General features: G+C 38.6%; 1 protein-coding gene across 8 annotated transcripts in view; it reads left to right on the top strand.

Moving 5' to 3' along the window:
• The first annotated feature begins 3,095 nt into the window (after positions 1–3,095).
• NTRK3 (neurotrophic receptor tyrosine kinase 3) overlaps positions 3,096–17,806 on the top strand; it is a 688,036-nt gene continuing 673,325 nt past the window's right edge. For 3 of the 8 annotated variants that reach the window (XM_056571895.1, XM_056571892.1, XM_056571894.1), the window contains exons 1-2: positions 3,096–3,706; positions 4,503–5,104. In XM_056571895.1, the coding sequence (XP_056427870.1) occupies positions 4,863–5,104 (242 nt within the window). In that variant the 5' untranslated portion in view covers positions 3,096–3,706; positions 4,503–4,862. Of the gene's footprint in view, positions 3,707–3,735; positions 4,217–4,502; positions 5,105–17,806 lie in introns of those variants that run through there. The other 5 variants (XM_056571896.1, XM_056571900.1, XM_056571901.1 and 2 more) reach the window with 5 other exon arrangements.

Raw genomic sequence — 17,806 nt, 5'->3', positions numbered from 1 at the left:
TTCCAGCAACAGTGTGTGAAACCTTGAGAAGATTTACAGAAAATATTTGACCAACAAAGGGTATATAACAAAATATTGAGATTAACTTTTGTTATTCATCAAATACTTATTTCCCACCATAATTTGCAAATGAATTCTTTAAAAATCAGTCAATGTGACTTTATGGATTTTTTTTTTTCTCATTATGTCTCTCATACTTGAGGTATACCTATGATGAGAATTACAGGCATCTCCCATCTTTTTAAGTGGGAGAACTTGCACAATTGGTGGCTGACTAAAAAAAATTCTGCCCCACTGTATATATATATATATATATATATATATATATATATATATATATCCCTGGAGTGCCCCTTTAACCTCTGAATAAAGTTTGTACTGCCCAGTGCCTCCACACTCTGGTAATAGAACCCTTATCCCCTAGTTAAAGTTGGTGTTTTCTGCCTTACCTCTGAATAAAGTTAATGGTGCCCCTTAATGCCTTAAGGACCAAGGGCTTACCTATATGCCCTGGTCCCGTTACCTGTGTTTGAAGGGTGCCCACTGCTATCAGCAGCCAGGACCCACGGTTAATGCCGGGCATCACTGATCCAGCCAATGACCGGCATTAACCCTATAGATGCCGTGATCAAAGTTGATCACAGCGTCTAAAATGCGAGGTTAATGATCCCTGCAGCTAAGCTGAGCTGATCAAGACCATCTGGATAAAATTGCGATGCCCCGATCAGCTGAGTGGATGGCATGAGAGCCCTTACCTGCCTCCTTGCCGTCTGATCGGTCCTCTGCTGCTCCAGGAACCTTCAGAAGCCGTGAGCAGCAGAGCACCAATAACACTGATCTATGGCATAGCATTGAACAGTGTATGCAATTGAAAGATTACATGGTATAGCACCCTGTGGGGAACCCTCCCCCCCACCCTTTTTCCTATTTGTAAATAACATAATGTAATAAAAAATAAAAATAATCATATGTGGTATGGCCACGTGCATAAATGTCCAAACTATTAAAATATAAGGTTAGATAAACCACAAGGTTGATGGAGTACACGTAAAAAAAAAATACCAAAGTCCAAAATTGCTAATTTTTGGTCACTTCATGTAACATAGTAACATGGTGACATAGTTCATAAGGTCGAGAAAAAAAAGAGTCCATCAAGTTCAACCTATAACCCTAATGAGTCCCTACTGAGTTGAGATTCAGAGGAATGCAAAAAACCCTCATACTAGAGGTAAAAATTAATTCTCGACTCCAAATATGGCTTTAGAATAGATCCCTGGATCAACCTTCTGTCCATGTAGATCTAGAATCCATAACCTGTAATGTTATTATTCTCCAAAAATGTATCCAGACCCCTTTTAAATTCTTTTACAGAGTTCACCATGACCACCTCATCTGGCAGAGCGTTCCATAGTCTCCCTGCTCTTACAGTAAAGAACCTCCGTCTGTGCTGGTGTAGAAAACTCCTTTCCACTAAACATAGAGGATGCCCCCTTGTTATAGATAAAGTCCTGGGTATAAATAGATAATTACCTTATATGGGCTTGTACGTGCAAAATTGAATGTGTTATGATTTTTAGAAGGGGAGGAGAAAAACACGAAATTGTGAAACTAAAATTTGCCTGGTCCTTAAGGCCAAAAATGGGCTTTGTCCTTTTTGGGTTTAATGAATACTCCAGACTCTATTTTATGTTTTGTTAATTAAACTGTTTTCTTAAGGCTGCACTGGTGTCCTCTTGGCACCATAAAAACTTCATTTAGCTGATGGTGTTATGTTGCCTGCCCTGGAATGTTCTTTTAAAGCGGTACGCCCCTGGTCAGTGTTTGGAACAAACTGTTCCGAATGCTGCAGCCGGCGCCGGGAGCTTGTGATGTCATAGCCCCAACCCCCTTGGGATGTCAGGCCCCACCCCCTCAATGCAAGTCTATGGGAGGAGGCGTGACTGCCATCACACCTCCTCCCATAGACTTGCATTGAGGGGGTGTGACGTCATGAGGGCGCGGGGCTATGCCATCACAAGCTCCCATTGGCGGCTCCAGCGCTAGGAACAGTTTGTTCCAAACGCTGAGCAGCAGAGTGCCCCTTTAACTTCTGAATAAAGTGTCCACTGCTCTGCTATTTGTATCGCTGAATAATGTTCATGGTGCCCTTTAAGCTAATGATATGGTGATTAATAGTTTTTTTCATTGAGGATTTGTTTGCTTTACTGCCAATTCAGAGTTACCCATTATTATAAGTCCCTTCATACACAACACTTAGGTTCTTGCTAGTTAGGTCCTCTTTTCTCTGTTTTCATGTCTACAATGGACATTTGAAGAGGACAAGTTAATTACCTAACCACACCCATCAAGAGGTGCTCGAAATTAGCCTGCAACCAGGCATCCATCACCTCAGACTTAGTGCTGGCTATATGGACGAAGGTATGCTGACACTTAAAGGGGTTATCCAGTAATGGAAAAGCAGAGCTAATTTCTTACAAAAAAAAAAAAAACTCCCTGTTGATCTCCAGGTTGGGTGTGGTTCTGCAGCTCAGTTCTATTGAATTGAATAGAGCCAAGTTGTAATACCACACGCAACCTAGGGACAGACGTGGAGCTGTTTTTAAGAGAAATTATCTCTGTTTTTCTGTTCCTGGATAACCCCTTTTAACAAGGGAAACATAGCACCACATCAGATCATTTCTCCATATTCAGTGTATTATCTATTCCCAGTTCAAGTGAGGCAGCACTTCAGTTTGTCCATACATTAAGCAGCACCACCCAATGGAGAAACTATGCAACTACACCAAAGCATACAATGGAAGGATACAGTAATAACATTGGGGGAGATTTATCAAAACCTGTGAAAAGGAAAAGTTTCCCAGTTGCCCATAGCAACCAATCAGATCGCTTCTTTCATTTTAACAAGGCCTCTGCCAAAATTAAAGAAGTGATCTGATTGGATGCTATGGGCAACTGGGCAACTTTTTCTATGCACAGGTTTGGAGAAATCTCCCCATTGTGTTCCTATGTATTCAGCTTGGTCTATTTATCTCTTTATTTATTGATATTTGTTGATTGCAGTCTTGATACTTCATATATGTTTACTATCCAGAATAACATTTGTGGGGAAAAAAAAGACTTATAAATATATACAATGCAGTATAATACATAATAATAATATGTAATAACTAATAACCAGATATAATGGAGACAGAATCATTATAATGTAGAGAGATGCTGTTAAAGGTAAATTCTGTATATGGGGGCAAAATCCTGTTTTTGTTGTCATCCTCTTAATCCATAAATGTATATTCCGTGTACTATATGTCCTTTGCGCAGTTTATGGATAAATAAACAGAATGGTGCAGTATTTGTAGGAGCACAATGCAGGCTGTACAGGGGGAATTCCACAAGTGTGTATGAAGTATGGGATTAGGATAAAGGGGATTTTTTTCACGCTGTCCTCCTTTTCATCATACTGCATAGAGAATTAGTTTTGGTGTGTGAGTGTGTGTGTGCCTGCCACTCTCCTCCCTCTCTCTCCCTCTCTCTCTCTCTCTCTCTCCTCATCCTGATCACACAGCTTTGATTCTCTGGCTCTCAGTAAACAGCTGAGACTCCCACCTTTTTTTTCTCCCTTTCCTTTGGACAAGAGACAGCAGTTCGTGTTTGGAGCTACAATCTGCAGGGTCTGAGAGTGGCGTGCACCTGTACCCCCCATTAGCAGGTCCATCTTGTGTTATCATTGTGTGTATCTTTGTGTGTCTCTCTATTCTTGTGTGTGTGTGTGTGTCTGCGCCTAGCGAAAGAATAAGAACATTTAAGACAGCAGCATCTAAGGGAGCATTGATGAAGGGCACAGCAAATTAAGCATTGCTAGGATCTACTTAGGGTGCTGTGCTTGCCAAAAATGCATCATGCATCTTAATTTGCTTCCTCTAGTTCATTGCAACATGCTGTAGTCTCTCACATCCCCTGTTGCCTTTCCTTCTCTTTATTTATTTATTTTTGCTGATACTTGGATCATTCTGGACATTTGCTGCAGCTCTGGATGTATCGGATTAATATAGACTTGAGCAACATCATGTCCCATTCTCAGTTCCCATGCAGCCTCATCCACCGTAGACAGATATTCGCTGTATTTTCCAGCCTTTGATTCGGAAAAGCAACAAATTATAGAAAATTCCATGTCTCCTTTCCCTGCGTATCCCATCTTCATTACAGGAAGGCAAGCAAGGTAATGATATCCAAGGATGAAAATAGCATCCTGAACTTTTTTTGCTGTGCAGCCCTGACTGTGTTCTGCAGAATCCAGGGATGAGGCAGGGAACATCCTGAATGAATGTGTCTCTTGCGGAGAAAACTGTGTTTTTTTATAGGGGAGGTGTAATGTATTTGTCTCTTTTTTGCATACATCAGGTTACAAATGGTGCTGTTTGATCTCTGATCTTGTATGTGTATCACTCCCTTTCCCTGATTCCCTCTCCCCACACCCCACCTCCTCTCTTTCTGTTTTTTTGCAGGTGTGACAGTTTGAAATCTGCCCAGTAGGTGGGACTTGGTGACTTTAGCACCCATTTTTTCATTCTCCCCCATCTTCTATTGCATTCCTCAGAAGTCTTGTAGATCTCCTGGAAAAAAAATAAAAAATAAAAATAAATCAACAATCTGGAATCAACAAGACAGCAGCAGCACCAGGCACCATGCATCTCTGTGGGCTGAAAGCAGTGTGCGTCTAAGCCATTTCAGGATGACTTTAGCTGCAAGAGGATTTTGCATCTGATTGCTTATCAAGAGAAAAGGCTGAGATATCTCCTCATCTTGGTTTCCTTCCCCTTTTTACCCCCCCCCCCTTTTTTTGGGGTCTAAAACATCTGTCTGAAATGGATATGTCTCCGCGCCCTACAAAGTGCAGCTTTTGGAGGATTTTCTTACTATGGAGCATTCTACTGGACTATATGGGTTCGATTATGGCTTGCCCTGTGAATTGTGTGTGCAGCAAAATTGAAATTCTCTGTAACAAAGTGGACAGTGGGAGCATATTCCCCCTCATGGAAATGCAGGAGACAGCTAATGCAACCACAAGCCTAAACATCACTGACCTCTCCAAGAACATCATTTCAATGTAAGTCTTTCATTCCACCCTTAAAATTGAAATGTGCCATTCGTTCCTGTGATGGCAGTGATTGTATTGTGTCTTATATCCAGCACCAGGTTCCCCAGCCTGCCTGAGTGATCAATGTTATCAACTTCTGTATTAATGGTTCTGCTGTGATTTTCAGATATACCATACACAAATAAGCCTCAACTACAGAGATTTGCTCATTGCTTAACTAGAATGGATGGAATCTGGTTTTATAATACATAGCCATGGGAATATTGGGCATGATAAGAACTCTTATTAATTATGTTCCATGGGAAAACACAGATATTCTATTCATTTTCTGCTGTATTGTAGCTCTGTGTTGGGCTGATTCCTGATTGGTGGAGAACTGTGATATATTACACACTATAAAGTGGTGTCTATCGTAGCTGTAGTGGCATGTATAGTTGGGAAAAGGTACCAAATGAGTATGCGGTAACTGGTGTACTAGGATATGAATCAGGTTGTTATCAACTTATATTGTCCATGTTGTGGAACATAAATCTACCTCCAGTCACATAGCCAGATTGATGTTGGGTGCATAGAACACCATGCTGTGGATTCCTCATGGCTCGGGATCATGATGTACATAAAGTGTATCTTTGAATTTGCTTTAATGCCATTTAAATGAAGAGATGGTCACCCAAGACAGACAGGACGTGCCTTTGCTTCAGAACCACCCTATCCACACAGCTAGTGATGTTTTGTCATAGCTGAATTGGTGGCAATACACTGTTCAGCAGAACCCATTATAATGGCTTTTTTGGTATCTTGCTAGTATTGAGCAATGCAGTTCCGAACTTCTTACCAATATGAAATAATTTCATCTTATATGCAGGCATTGGTAAAGCCTTTAAAGTTCCTTTATCCAGATGCTAATAATGGAAAAGCAAGGACTGGCAGATTGATAATGGTGCAGATAGTTCTCTCCTTTGTTCCTGTCTATACTGTTGCATATGGTATAGTGGCAAAGAATTAACTCCTGTGATGCTGCTAGAGGTCTGTATGGATACTCTAGAGTTAATCGCTTTTGTGTTTAACTCCTTAGATCTCATATCCCTAGCAATGCTGTCGTGAACCTTCATAATGCCAAATCCTTAGTTTGAAAAAAAAAAAGCAAGCTCTCCAGCTTGTCATAGAAAGGATGTCGTAATAATTTACTGTGTAATGGCGGCAAACTTCTCTAAGAGGAAATGTTCTATCTGTCAACTAGTGCTGGCATTACATAGTGCATGGAAATGCAGGAACAGTTGATGCTTTGGATAAGAATTATTAGTGCATTTTTCACCCAATGACAGCAGCACAGTAGAAAATGTTTCCATGTTCCAACTCCCATTTCCCGACCCCTGGTTGCTAGACAATTATTGCATTAAAGCTCTTTCTGGTTGGAGGAAGGTTTGCTGAATGTCTTGTCGTCAGAATTTCTTTTTTTTTTTTTTTTTGTACTTCACACCATGCATTTGTGAAAGAGCCATGGAGATTGGCTTCCCCACCCTCTCATTTAAAACACAGCACAGCGTTTAAATATTCAGCTCAGCAACTAGATCATACACCACAGATAATCCTTAGGAAGTGACGGTGTCATGGAAGTGTGTGGACATAGCATGGGAAAAAAAATAAATGCAAGTTAACTGTGCAAATGAGAAATAAAGCAGTGTTCATATCCGCCTTTTCTCATCCTGGCTCTACAGTATATGGCCCCTGGTTGTTCTTTGTGCCATCCAAGTTCATTTGTCAGCTGTTGCTTCATCTGCCTCCAAAGTCTAATATACTGCGTTTTAAGCCTTTATTTGTCTTAAGTTATTGCAGGTTGCTTGACTTTGTTTCTAGATAATGGTTGCACGCCTCTCTATAAATTTGCCATTCCTTATAAACATCACATTTAGGTCCATTTGGGCTCTGCAAGACTATTTGTTTCATTTGGCACTCAAGATATTACGAGCAAGATTGCAGAGCGAGAGGTGGAAAACATGGGATAGATGACATGGAGCCAGGAGTGCTGAGCTTATTTCTGTGAATTCAGGAATGAAATTTCAAATAAACTTTGAGTTTTAGGCCGACTGTGGTTTTGTCTATAAATACACAATTAGCGGCGATGTAAAAACTGCCATAAAGTCATGCAGTCATTTGCTTCCCTTGGTTGTAAATGGATACGTGTTTTAACATGTATGTGGTGGATCCAGATCCCAGTGTAACCAGGTGAAACTCTCTAAAACCATGAGTAACAATAACTCAACTGGCCAAATACCAACAAGTAGTAAGAAACACAAGAGTTATGTTGATGCTTTGGTCTATGGGAAGCCCCAATAACCCATTCGTGCTCTCACTAAGTACTTTCTAAGTACTGTTTTTTTACCAAAATAACAACCCTGATAATAAGGATTATGGTGGTGATTATTCTGATGACTGTATAGAACTCTTCTACATTGACTGAAAAGTCTTATCCCATACTGTACTTTCTCGCACACTTAAGCAATACTTGAAACTGAAGATACAAGATTGTTTTATTATATATATCTTTACAAAAATCATATACCCGCGTCAAATAAATCATTTTGTACAATTGCATTGCTGAAATTGTACCATACTACTAGCTAACAATTTACAATTTTCCTAAAATATTATGCAGTGTGATGGCTATTGTGTGGGCCATCCCCGCCCTGCAGTAGATTGTGACTCCACCCACATGATGAACTTTTTTCCCAAGAGGTAAATATTTTATGAGTGTAGGGCGTTGTCTTTTTGTACAATTCTTGTCTACCCAATGTTTGCTTTCCATGCGACACAATGACAAAAATCATATTTGTTGCATAGGACAATTTTATACGCGTATTTTCTTTTCATTTTGAAATCCTTTCTAAAGTATTCCTATATCCGTATACTGGAAAATACGGCACTGTGTCATTGATGTGTAAATAACTTTGCACCAGGAAACTCATTTAAACTATATTTGACTCCACAAAATAAATTTTCCGCAATTTTCTGGAATATTCTTAAAGAGTTCTACCATTTAAAAGTTTTCGTAAATTTGCAAGCGAATGTATCTAGTAAAAAACAGTAACCAAAATATTTTTGGGTACATCCATGAAGTATACAATAACATGTCTTTAAAGTGTCTTTTCTTACGTGAATTAGTGATTTAAGGAACATTGGCCATTAAGTTCTACATCAACATTTTAAATTCATCAACTGTGAGATCTTTCATCCAATTTTGGGTGGTTAATGTGCTCTTGAAATCCACCGTAGGATTTTTCGGTAACTCTAAAACCCAATGTGAATCATGTTTTAGGGTAAGTTGCCAATGAGCTAATAGTTTTTGGTTCAATGGCAGAACTAAAATGTTGAAAATTAAAAATCCAATCACGAGTGGGATTCCTAGATGGAAAGAACAACACATGATTGAATGGGAGGATTTATTATTGGCTTCTATCCAATCTTTGGCCAGGAAGACCTTGCTGAATTCAGTCTAAACTGTGGATTGTAGCTGTTTGAATTTAATACAATGATCACTTGTTTGATGCAGAAGGTGGTACTGCTGTAAATTAGGAGTACTCTCATGAATGCTGATTCTATTCTCAAGAGAAGTAGTGGGCTTTATCACTGCACATGGATAGAAAGGATAATGGAGAGAAGGAGTCTGATGCTAATCCAATATCCTTCATTCTCATTTATTGCAAATAATTACTCTCCGGTAATTGTCTCACAAAATTACCAGCACTCTTCATATTTTTGGGGAATCATATGTATTTTATTGACATCGGCCTCAGGTTTGCCATTGCAACATGAAGAATAATATCTATTCAAAGACATATGGCATGATGTCTATCTGTAGCTGTCAAACTGAATTGCTAACCCAACCCCCACCTCTCAATTACACTCTATTTCTCTCCCTATTTCACACTACATTTAGAGCAGCAATATTTAGGATATGCTTGAATGAAGTGCAATAATTTAAAGAAAACCATTTTAAACTCTTCTGACCCCATGATAGCTATATGCCTTAAGGTCTCCTGACACAGTAGTGAAAAGTCCACTGCACCCGACAGCCTAAGTTGTCTGATGTGTATGAAGGCTTTCCAACTCTCCCCAACAAATGCTGTCAGGGAAGAAAAGGGTTGAACATGTTGCATTTCAACTGCCCCTATTGTTCTCAGAGAGGGGTCTGGCAGCCGCTTACCCCTCCTCTCCCTACTGAGAGCATATAAGGTTTCAGCCATGCCAGACATTCAGGTGTATGAAGGCACCATAGTGAGAGCTGAATGAACTTTCAGCTGACAGCTATTGAAGGTGTAGCAGGAATCTTGTTACCTACACATGGCACATCTTACCTTTACCATTTACAAACTGTATGAATAATAGAAGTAGGAGAAAATAGTATCCCAGATCAGTTATTTTCACATGAAATATGGCACCCAATATAACAGACATATATTGTCTACATCGTGAATAACAGGTACATTTTTTAGGGCTAGGCCACCACTGCTTTGTTATTTCTATGCTTTTCCTATGCTTCATCATAGGAGTAGAACAACAAGGGCAGTCCTGGATCCATCACTTGTTGGACACAACTGATGCCAGACCCTATTGACAATATGGTGGGTTTGTCAGGCTTCTGTCATAATATCCTCATTTGTTGGGCAACAATGTGGTATGTGCCATGCTTTGTTTTCTCATTATTTGACAGAATCTGCAATGGAGGCTTCTGGTTTAACCTCTGACTCAGAGGTCCAAAGCTTTATTTGAAGGGGTACTCCGCCCCTAGACATCTTATCCCCTATCCAAAGGATAGGGATAAGATGTCTGATCTCCCTTCTGCACTCGGCATTCGTTTAGAGTGTCAGGTGCAGCGCCCGAGCGCCGGAGGCTCATGATGTCACGGCTTCACCCCGCTCGTGATAGCACGGCCACGCCGCCTCAATGAAAATCCCATAGACTTGCAGTGAGGGGACGTGGCCGTGACATCACAAACGTGGCATGGCCGTGACATCACGAGCTTCCATCCGGCAGTCATCCGGCACGGAGCAAAGTTCGCTCTGTGCACCAGATGTCGGGTGCCACAGCCGAGATCACGGGGGTCCCCTTTGGATAGGGAATAAGATGTCTAGGGACGCAGTACCCCTTTAAGCTATAGCCCAATGACTCTGCTATAACATGGCATGAGCAAGATCATGTGAAATCCTAAGATGTATGAAATCATCTGCTCATGAAGTGTTTATAAATTCAATTTTACAAAGTCCTCAGTTCATTAGTGTCTCAGTGTCTGGTTCATTGTTTCCTGCACAAATGCGGGGAGAATAAAAACAGATACATTTTACTGCATGTGTGAAGTCAGAGCTTTTCATTTCAGACAAGCAAACCTAGGCCAGGTCCACAGTCATTATGTAATCTGAAGACTATATATTCGAGAACTGATTGAACTATAATGTAGTTTTGGTTGAAGATGTTTGGCACATGCAAATGCATGCTTGGTGTGAGCACATACAAGTTGGTGAATTGAAAAATGTTGGCGCTTGTATAATTTTTTTCTAACAATAAAATAGTGTAGAAAAAGGTGAAATTCATACAGATGTTGGATCTTGTTGAACCTTAATATTTACAGTGATGGTTTGTAGCACATCCTAAGTAGTTTTGGTCACTTGCACGGTAACCTTTGTTGGACACCATAGATAGAACATCCTTTTGAAGACTGTTATTTATATATGTATTTATTTATTGATTTATTGTCAATAATAACCAACACATTCTTCATTGCTATACAGACATTGTCATTCCTCACGTCAATCCCTGTCACCAGTGAAGCTTACAATCTATTTCCCTCTATAACACTAACACAGATACACTAGGGTCAATTTCAAAGGAATCCAATAAAGATACCTTTATGTTTTGGGTGTGTTGGATATACATGCCCCTCTTTATGTTTTTTCATATGCTATATGTGTTTATGCATGGCCATCTACACATCGAATGGTTGGTTGCGCTGACAATTGCATTTTTTCATTGTTTTACTAGTATGTCACAGTATTGCATTGATAGAGAAGAAAAGAGTGGCCACATGTATAAGTGGAGTACCTAGAGCAAACTCAAACAAATACATGAGAGCACATAAACTCCATGCAAATGTTTTTCTACCATTATGAAATGCATGCTTCATGGAACCCGGATACTAAAAATATTAATATTGGTGTCTCAGCTATGATACTGCTGAATGTTGTTTAGGATTGGCAGATAATGTTGGATAATTCTGCCATTGCTTCTAGTAATAAGTAAACTCATTGGGGACATGTATCAAATATTTTTCCCCTGTTTTGTATGTATTTTTTTGTGCAAAATTTTGCGCATGCCCTTTTTTTGCGCATTTTTTTGCGCACGTTTTGGTAGAGCATGTCCTCCAGATGTGGCTGAATCGGGGTACCTTGGAGTGACATCTATAGTACACATGGATTTATTAACTGCGTTCTTTTCCTTTACACCTAAAATTTTGCTGCAAGAGCTGTTTTTTTTGCGCAAATATAAGCCATCTTGGACTTAACGTAGCAAGATGCTCTAAATCATTGATTCTATTTTCCAAAGAGTGGATTGAGGAGATTACTATATTTACCCCCAATTTATGAAGCTCATTGCACTTGATTGATAAATTTAGTGCTTCTGCGCATAATATAGAATTCGGGAAAAGGGGTAAAATGCTTCTACCATACACAAATAATGATACATATCCCCCAATGTTCACATTTAACCATACTGTTCATGTGAATGTATGTCATTTTTGGCTGTAGCTGTATACTTTATTAAGACAGTAAAAACTGTCAGAATTCTAAGCATTTACTCATGGAATGAATTCTACTAATTTGTCATTGAACTTTGTGATCTATAAAAAGGCAGCAGGAAGAGACCGATGAAAATTCTGGGCCTAAGAGAAGGGAACACTATGCATAATGGTCTTCAGGTCTGCACAATGTGCTATATAATTGTAGTTGAACATTTGGGAGACATATATTGGGAAGTAAAGACACCTGTATATTATGACATTGTATATTAGGGCTCTGAGTACCTTGACACTGTTGTATTGTTCATTTGTTTCCTAAATGCAATATTAAACAATTTTCTTTGTGGAAAAAATCCTAACATTCTGTTGTAGTAGATGTCTAATCCTTCACATTATTATTATTATTATTATTATTATTATTATCATTTTATCCCTATAGATCACCATAAGATGATCCAATAAAGACCCTTTCTTCCAATACACCCAAACTAAATGGGGTTATTAAAAGTGCAATCTTTATTTCATCTGCACACAATTGTTTAAAGTGTACCTGTCGTCAACAGAAACTTTTTATATAATGTAAATAATACCATTATAGGTATATTTGTAATATACCTTGATTAAAAATTGTGTATATTTTTGGGTGAAAAAATGCTGTCCCTGCAGATATTGTCTGTGTGTCTCTATGATGAGTCCAAAAACAGGAAGTGAGTGTAGGACAGGCAGGGCTCTGTGCAGGCTACTGGCTTGTCAATCGTCCCTATGTATGAGCCAGGAACATGTCATAGAGGCTGAGTGCACACTGTCCAGCTTTTTCTTAGTGCACAGAGCCCTGCTTGTCCACCCTCACTTTCTGTATTTGGACTCCTCATAGAGACACACAGACAATAGCTGAAGGGACAAAAATATACACATTGTTTAACCAATGTATATTACAAATATACATATAATGGTATTATCTACATTATATAACAAGTTTTTGTTGACGACAGGTACACTTTAAAATAAACAAGTGCCAATTAGATTCTAAATGCTAGTGATGAATTCTGACCATCCAGTCTAGATAGTAAGCCTTTATAATCTCCAATAAAGGGTGCCTGCAGGAACAACGCTAACCTGGAGAGATAAGGACATTGGCACCTGAACTTAAAACTTTTACACTGCCCCCCCCCCCCCCCGACATCTTTTTATAAAACCTCCTGTATGATGTCACAGGAAAAGGAAGTGCATAGGACATGAAAATCTGCCAATCACTCTTTTCCAAATAGAGTTGACAGCTGCAATGACCAATAGGAGACAGTCCCATTCATATATACAATTAGAATTCAAATAGAGAAAACAGACATGGTCGCACATCCACAACAAGCACGATGATCTAATGCTTCTCAGTAACATTTATGAAACAAACAGATTGTTAGTGTAATTTATGATCATGAAGTACAAGCCCATTAGCCAAGTCACGGCCACCTGTAAGTAGTGGGTCACTAATGTCCGTAGCATAAAATGGCATAGCACTGGGTGGTGACCACCACTACCACAACACCAGTGCCCACAGGGAGAACGACCCACTTGCAGAGCAGCCCCAATGCCACTCAAAGTCCTAGGGCCGCGCCTCCCCATAGACACGGTATGGACGCCGCACAGCACCACACCAGTGTGAACAAGGTGCAAAAGCTCACTTACCATGTGCTCCTAGTCAGACTGGGAGGCTGCCAGAAAGGAAGGGGCCCTGTGCAGCTTCCTGCTAATTTATATAAGACTTGGCTGGGGGGGAAGGCAGAGTGCAGACCACGTAAAAACAAAAAAAGCGAGGGGGATAGAAAACACAATGGGAATTCAAATAGAGAAAACAGACATAATCGCACATCCACAACATGCACAATGATCTAATGCTTCTCAGCAACATTTATTAAACTAACCGGTCTTTAGTGTACTTTATGATCATGAAGTGCAAGCCCACTAGCCACGTCACGGCCACCTGTAAGTAGTGGGTCCCTAACGTCCCTCTTCTGAGATTTTGTCTGTGCATGTGCCGTCATCAGACGGCTGCTACACAACTTCCGGCTGCACGTTCTTCTATGCTCCGGGACTTAGACTCACAGCAGGATGCACAGAATGGGTGTGCAGGAACTAGCTTACGATCTATGATCTCCACTGATTAAACAGGGAATCACCCATTCTATCCATATCAGTATCTGTACAGGTCTGTTTTAATTCTTGAATTTGACTTGTTGAATGAAGCTTATTAGATGAAGCAGAGGGTCTCATGCTCTACCGATGTTCTATGCATGTCATGCCAAATCTGTTTTAGTCTTTGAATATGACTTATTCAATGATATTTGTTGGATCCAGAAAATAATCTCATACTCTACTAATGGATTGCATCATGGGGATCTATGTTTATGAGCTATATCTCACACATAGTTGGGTCTATATTTATAGAATATATAGTACCAGAAAGGGTGATTTCAATGTCACATTAGTGGACTAAATGAATAAATTTCCAAAACTTTTTCACCACTTTTAATTGATTTCACCATTTATAATTGATTATTATAGAATAATGGCCCAACCAAAGGCTATTTCCATATATATATATATATATATATATATATATATATATATATATATATTTGATTTATAATAAAACTGATGTTTATAGAGTGCGAGGACATGCTCTTCAGAACATCATGATTATTCTTTCACTGGCATTGACATTACATCTTCAGAATTTCTGCACTGATTATTGGATGATGTTCGCCCAATCGTGAGACTCTTTATTTTTGAATTTTCATGGTAACTGGCTATTTAGATGATTAGGGATAGATTTGGGTCATCAACAATGTCTGGTAAGTATTTATATGATTTATCTTGTAATAGAAAAAGTCAGTTAATCCAGCACTGTAACCTATATCTCCGAATGAGTAGTAGATCCCTATGCAGGAGCTATTGGGGTGCTAGATCCGTGAATGCACATAGCGCAGGTACAATGAATATTGATATAGAAAAGGATAGCACTCACCACTTCAGGTAGCTTTTGGATGTGTTTTCTTTATAGCATATTAATCCAAAAAGAGACGGTGTGCAATGGATAGCAGAGGTGCATCGGGCACCCGCTGCACCTATGCTATCCATTGCACGCCGTCACTTTTTGGATTAATATGTTATAAATAAAACACATCCAAAAGCTACTTGAAGTGGTGAGTGCTATCCTTTTCTATATCAATATTAATTTATGTGATGTAGATTTAATAAAGGAGAATAGGAAAGTAGGAACCAATATATGTATGATTATTGTTAGATCAGTATGTACAACAATGGTCCAATTGATCATTCTGTACTGATTATAGAGATGGCTAAATGGACCTGCTCTTAAAAGTTTTTTAAATAATTCTTTATAGGATGTAGAAAGGGAAACCAGTGCAGGACTAAAGTAGTGCAGATACATGAGCGCTAGTGAAGACAACATCATGCTCAACACAAACACCTCATATCCAGAATGTTTTACTAGGAGGAATATGCCCACATGAGAAATGTCTGAAACTAGGAGCAGATTGCAAACTGAATGAGGGGTAAAAATGCATAAGGTTAGAGTCTTCACCCTGAAACTTAGTGCAACTTTTTTGATAACACAAGGTAACCACTAACAAATATCAAAATATTATTTTAATGCTGATTTAAAGGGGTACTCCCATGAAAAACTTTTTTTTAATCAACTGGTGCCAGAAAGTTAGAAAGTTGAACAGATTTGTAAATTACTTCTATTAAAAAATCTTAATATTTCCAGTACTTTTTAGGGTCTGTATGCTACAGAGGAAATTGTTTTCTTTTTCTGAACACAGAGCTCTCTGCTGACATCATGACCACAGTGCTCTCTGCTGCCATTTCTGTCCATTTTAGGAACTGTCCAGAGCAGCATATGTTTGCTATGGGTATTTTCTCCTACTCTGGACAGTTCTTAAAATGGACAGAGATGTCAGCAGGGAGCACTTTGGTCATGATGTCAGCAGAGAGCTCTGTGTTCCAAAAAGAAAACAATTCCCTCTGTAGTATTCAGCAGCTAAAAAGTACTGGAAGGATTAAGATTTTTTTTTATAGAAGTGATTTACAAATCTGTTTAACTTTCTGGCACCAGTTGATTAAAATCAAAAAGTTTTCCACGGGAGTACCCCTTTAAGGTGTTATAATAATATACTACTTACTTATCTAAGTTTCTTCCTTTTCCCTTTCTTTACAAATTTTTTAACATTTAAGTTTTACTGATTCTTTAAACTTTGCATTGTTTGCCCTGTAGTTATTAGTTTCAAATTATAGGACCATACTGTATGTAACTCTCTGGGAGAAGCAAAAGTGACCGATATTGATATAAGCAGAGATAAAGTGGTAGAAAACTTTGATAAATGGATCCCTAAATCTCAAACTGTAGGAGTAGTTGGTCTAGATTAAAGTATTGAGTGTTTTGTAATTAGTATTGATAGACCATAATTTACTTTTTACACCATGCCGATAGCATATTGCAGAGGTTATTAGAATGTATTTACGGTAAAGCATTACTTGTATGCTCGGAAAACCCTTATGTAGAATCATTTTGTTGCAGTGCAACGTTCTAAAGGTCAAGTCATGTTTCATTCAAACAGTTAATTTTGTGTAGGGTTTAAAACACTTCTTCAGGTTCAAATGGTTTTTATAGAATTTTTCAAGAATTTTTACAATACAATAAACAAGGTCATTACAACAGTATGACCAATAAGAAAACAGTATAAAACAAATAAAATTCTAACATATATGTGTACATAAATATATATAATAGTATGAAAACATCACTCAGTTTAAAGAAATGTCCTGTAGAGACCTGAAATTTAAATTATAATTGTGTATTGACATTCATACACGATAATAACGTAGCGCACTAAAGACCAGCTGTAAGTGTAAAAAATGCGCTTAATTTACCTAGTCAGGTATTTAAAACACTTCTTTAGATCTCATTATCTCAGGGTTAGCAATGACTGTTGATCTGTAGAATGAAACACTGCTTTTCTAAGTCCTATTGCTTCATTTATGTATTTAGGAGTCTATAATGTGTCACTGTATTGATGTTACCAACCCAAGGAACCCACTCTTTTCTATTGGCTAAAGGCCAGAATCTTATTGACACGGTGCACCAACTTGGCTCACGCTACAACTACAATTCTAGCACAAATCCGTTATGTAGTTTCACTTTCCTGTCCTTATTATTCCATGTAACTGAACCTAGTTGCTGTCAGTTGTTTTTAAGAGCTGCCAAAAGCTGAGTCGCAATGCCAGTGTTATTGTGGACATTCTCCAAGTGTCACATTTCACTTGCCAATGTCTTTGCCATCACCAATGGGTCAGCTTTCAACAGTATGTGAACATTTTATTTGAGGCAGTGTTGCTATGATGTCTGGGAACTATTACAGAAAAATAGTTTCTTTTCTCCAATACATCCAGCCGCCATCTTATCACTTTATTAGTCTTCTTCATGGGTCATGATTTCCAAGATCATCGTTCATCTTGGCGACAGCTCTCATGATCCCTTTTATTCACGTCTCACTTTCTGAGTATTGAGCTGGCTCTATTTGCAGCAAGCGATTTTTAAACATGACTTATTAAATGACAGGTTTAACATAGCAGATGGATACATGCTACATTTAGTTGGCGGTTATAACGCATTGAGCCACTGATATAGCTTAACGTAGTGGAGAAATACAACTTATCCATGCTGTACTAGGTTTCTTTTTGGCTTTTAAGTGACTACATTTCCAATTGGCTAATATATTAAAATAGTTCTCACAACTAACCTTACAGGTCAAGTTATTATATTATATTTATATTATTTTTGAAATTTTAGCAAAACTATGTACTTTGACATTTTTTTGCATGGAAAATAAATTATTTTTAGT

This window comes from Hyla sarda, chromosome 4, assembly GCF_029499605.1.
Source record: "Hyla sarda isolate aHylSar1 chromosome 4, aHylSar1.hap1, whole genome shotgun sequence".
NCBI lineage: Eukaryota > Metazoa > Chordata > Amphibia > Anura > Hylidae > Hyla > Hyla sarda.
The sequence above is the reverse complement of the archived record's forward strand: the minus strand, read 5'-3'. Positions and strand labels throughout refer to the sequence as shown.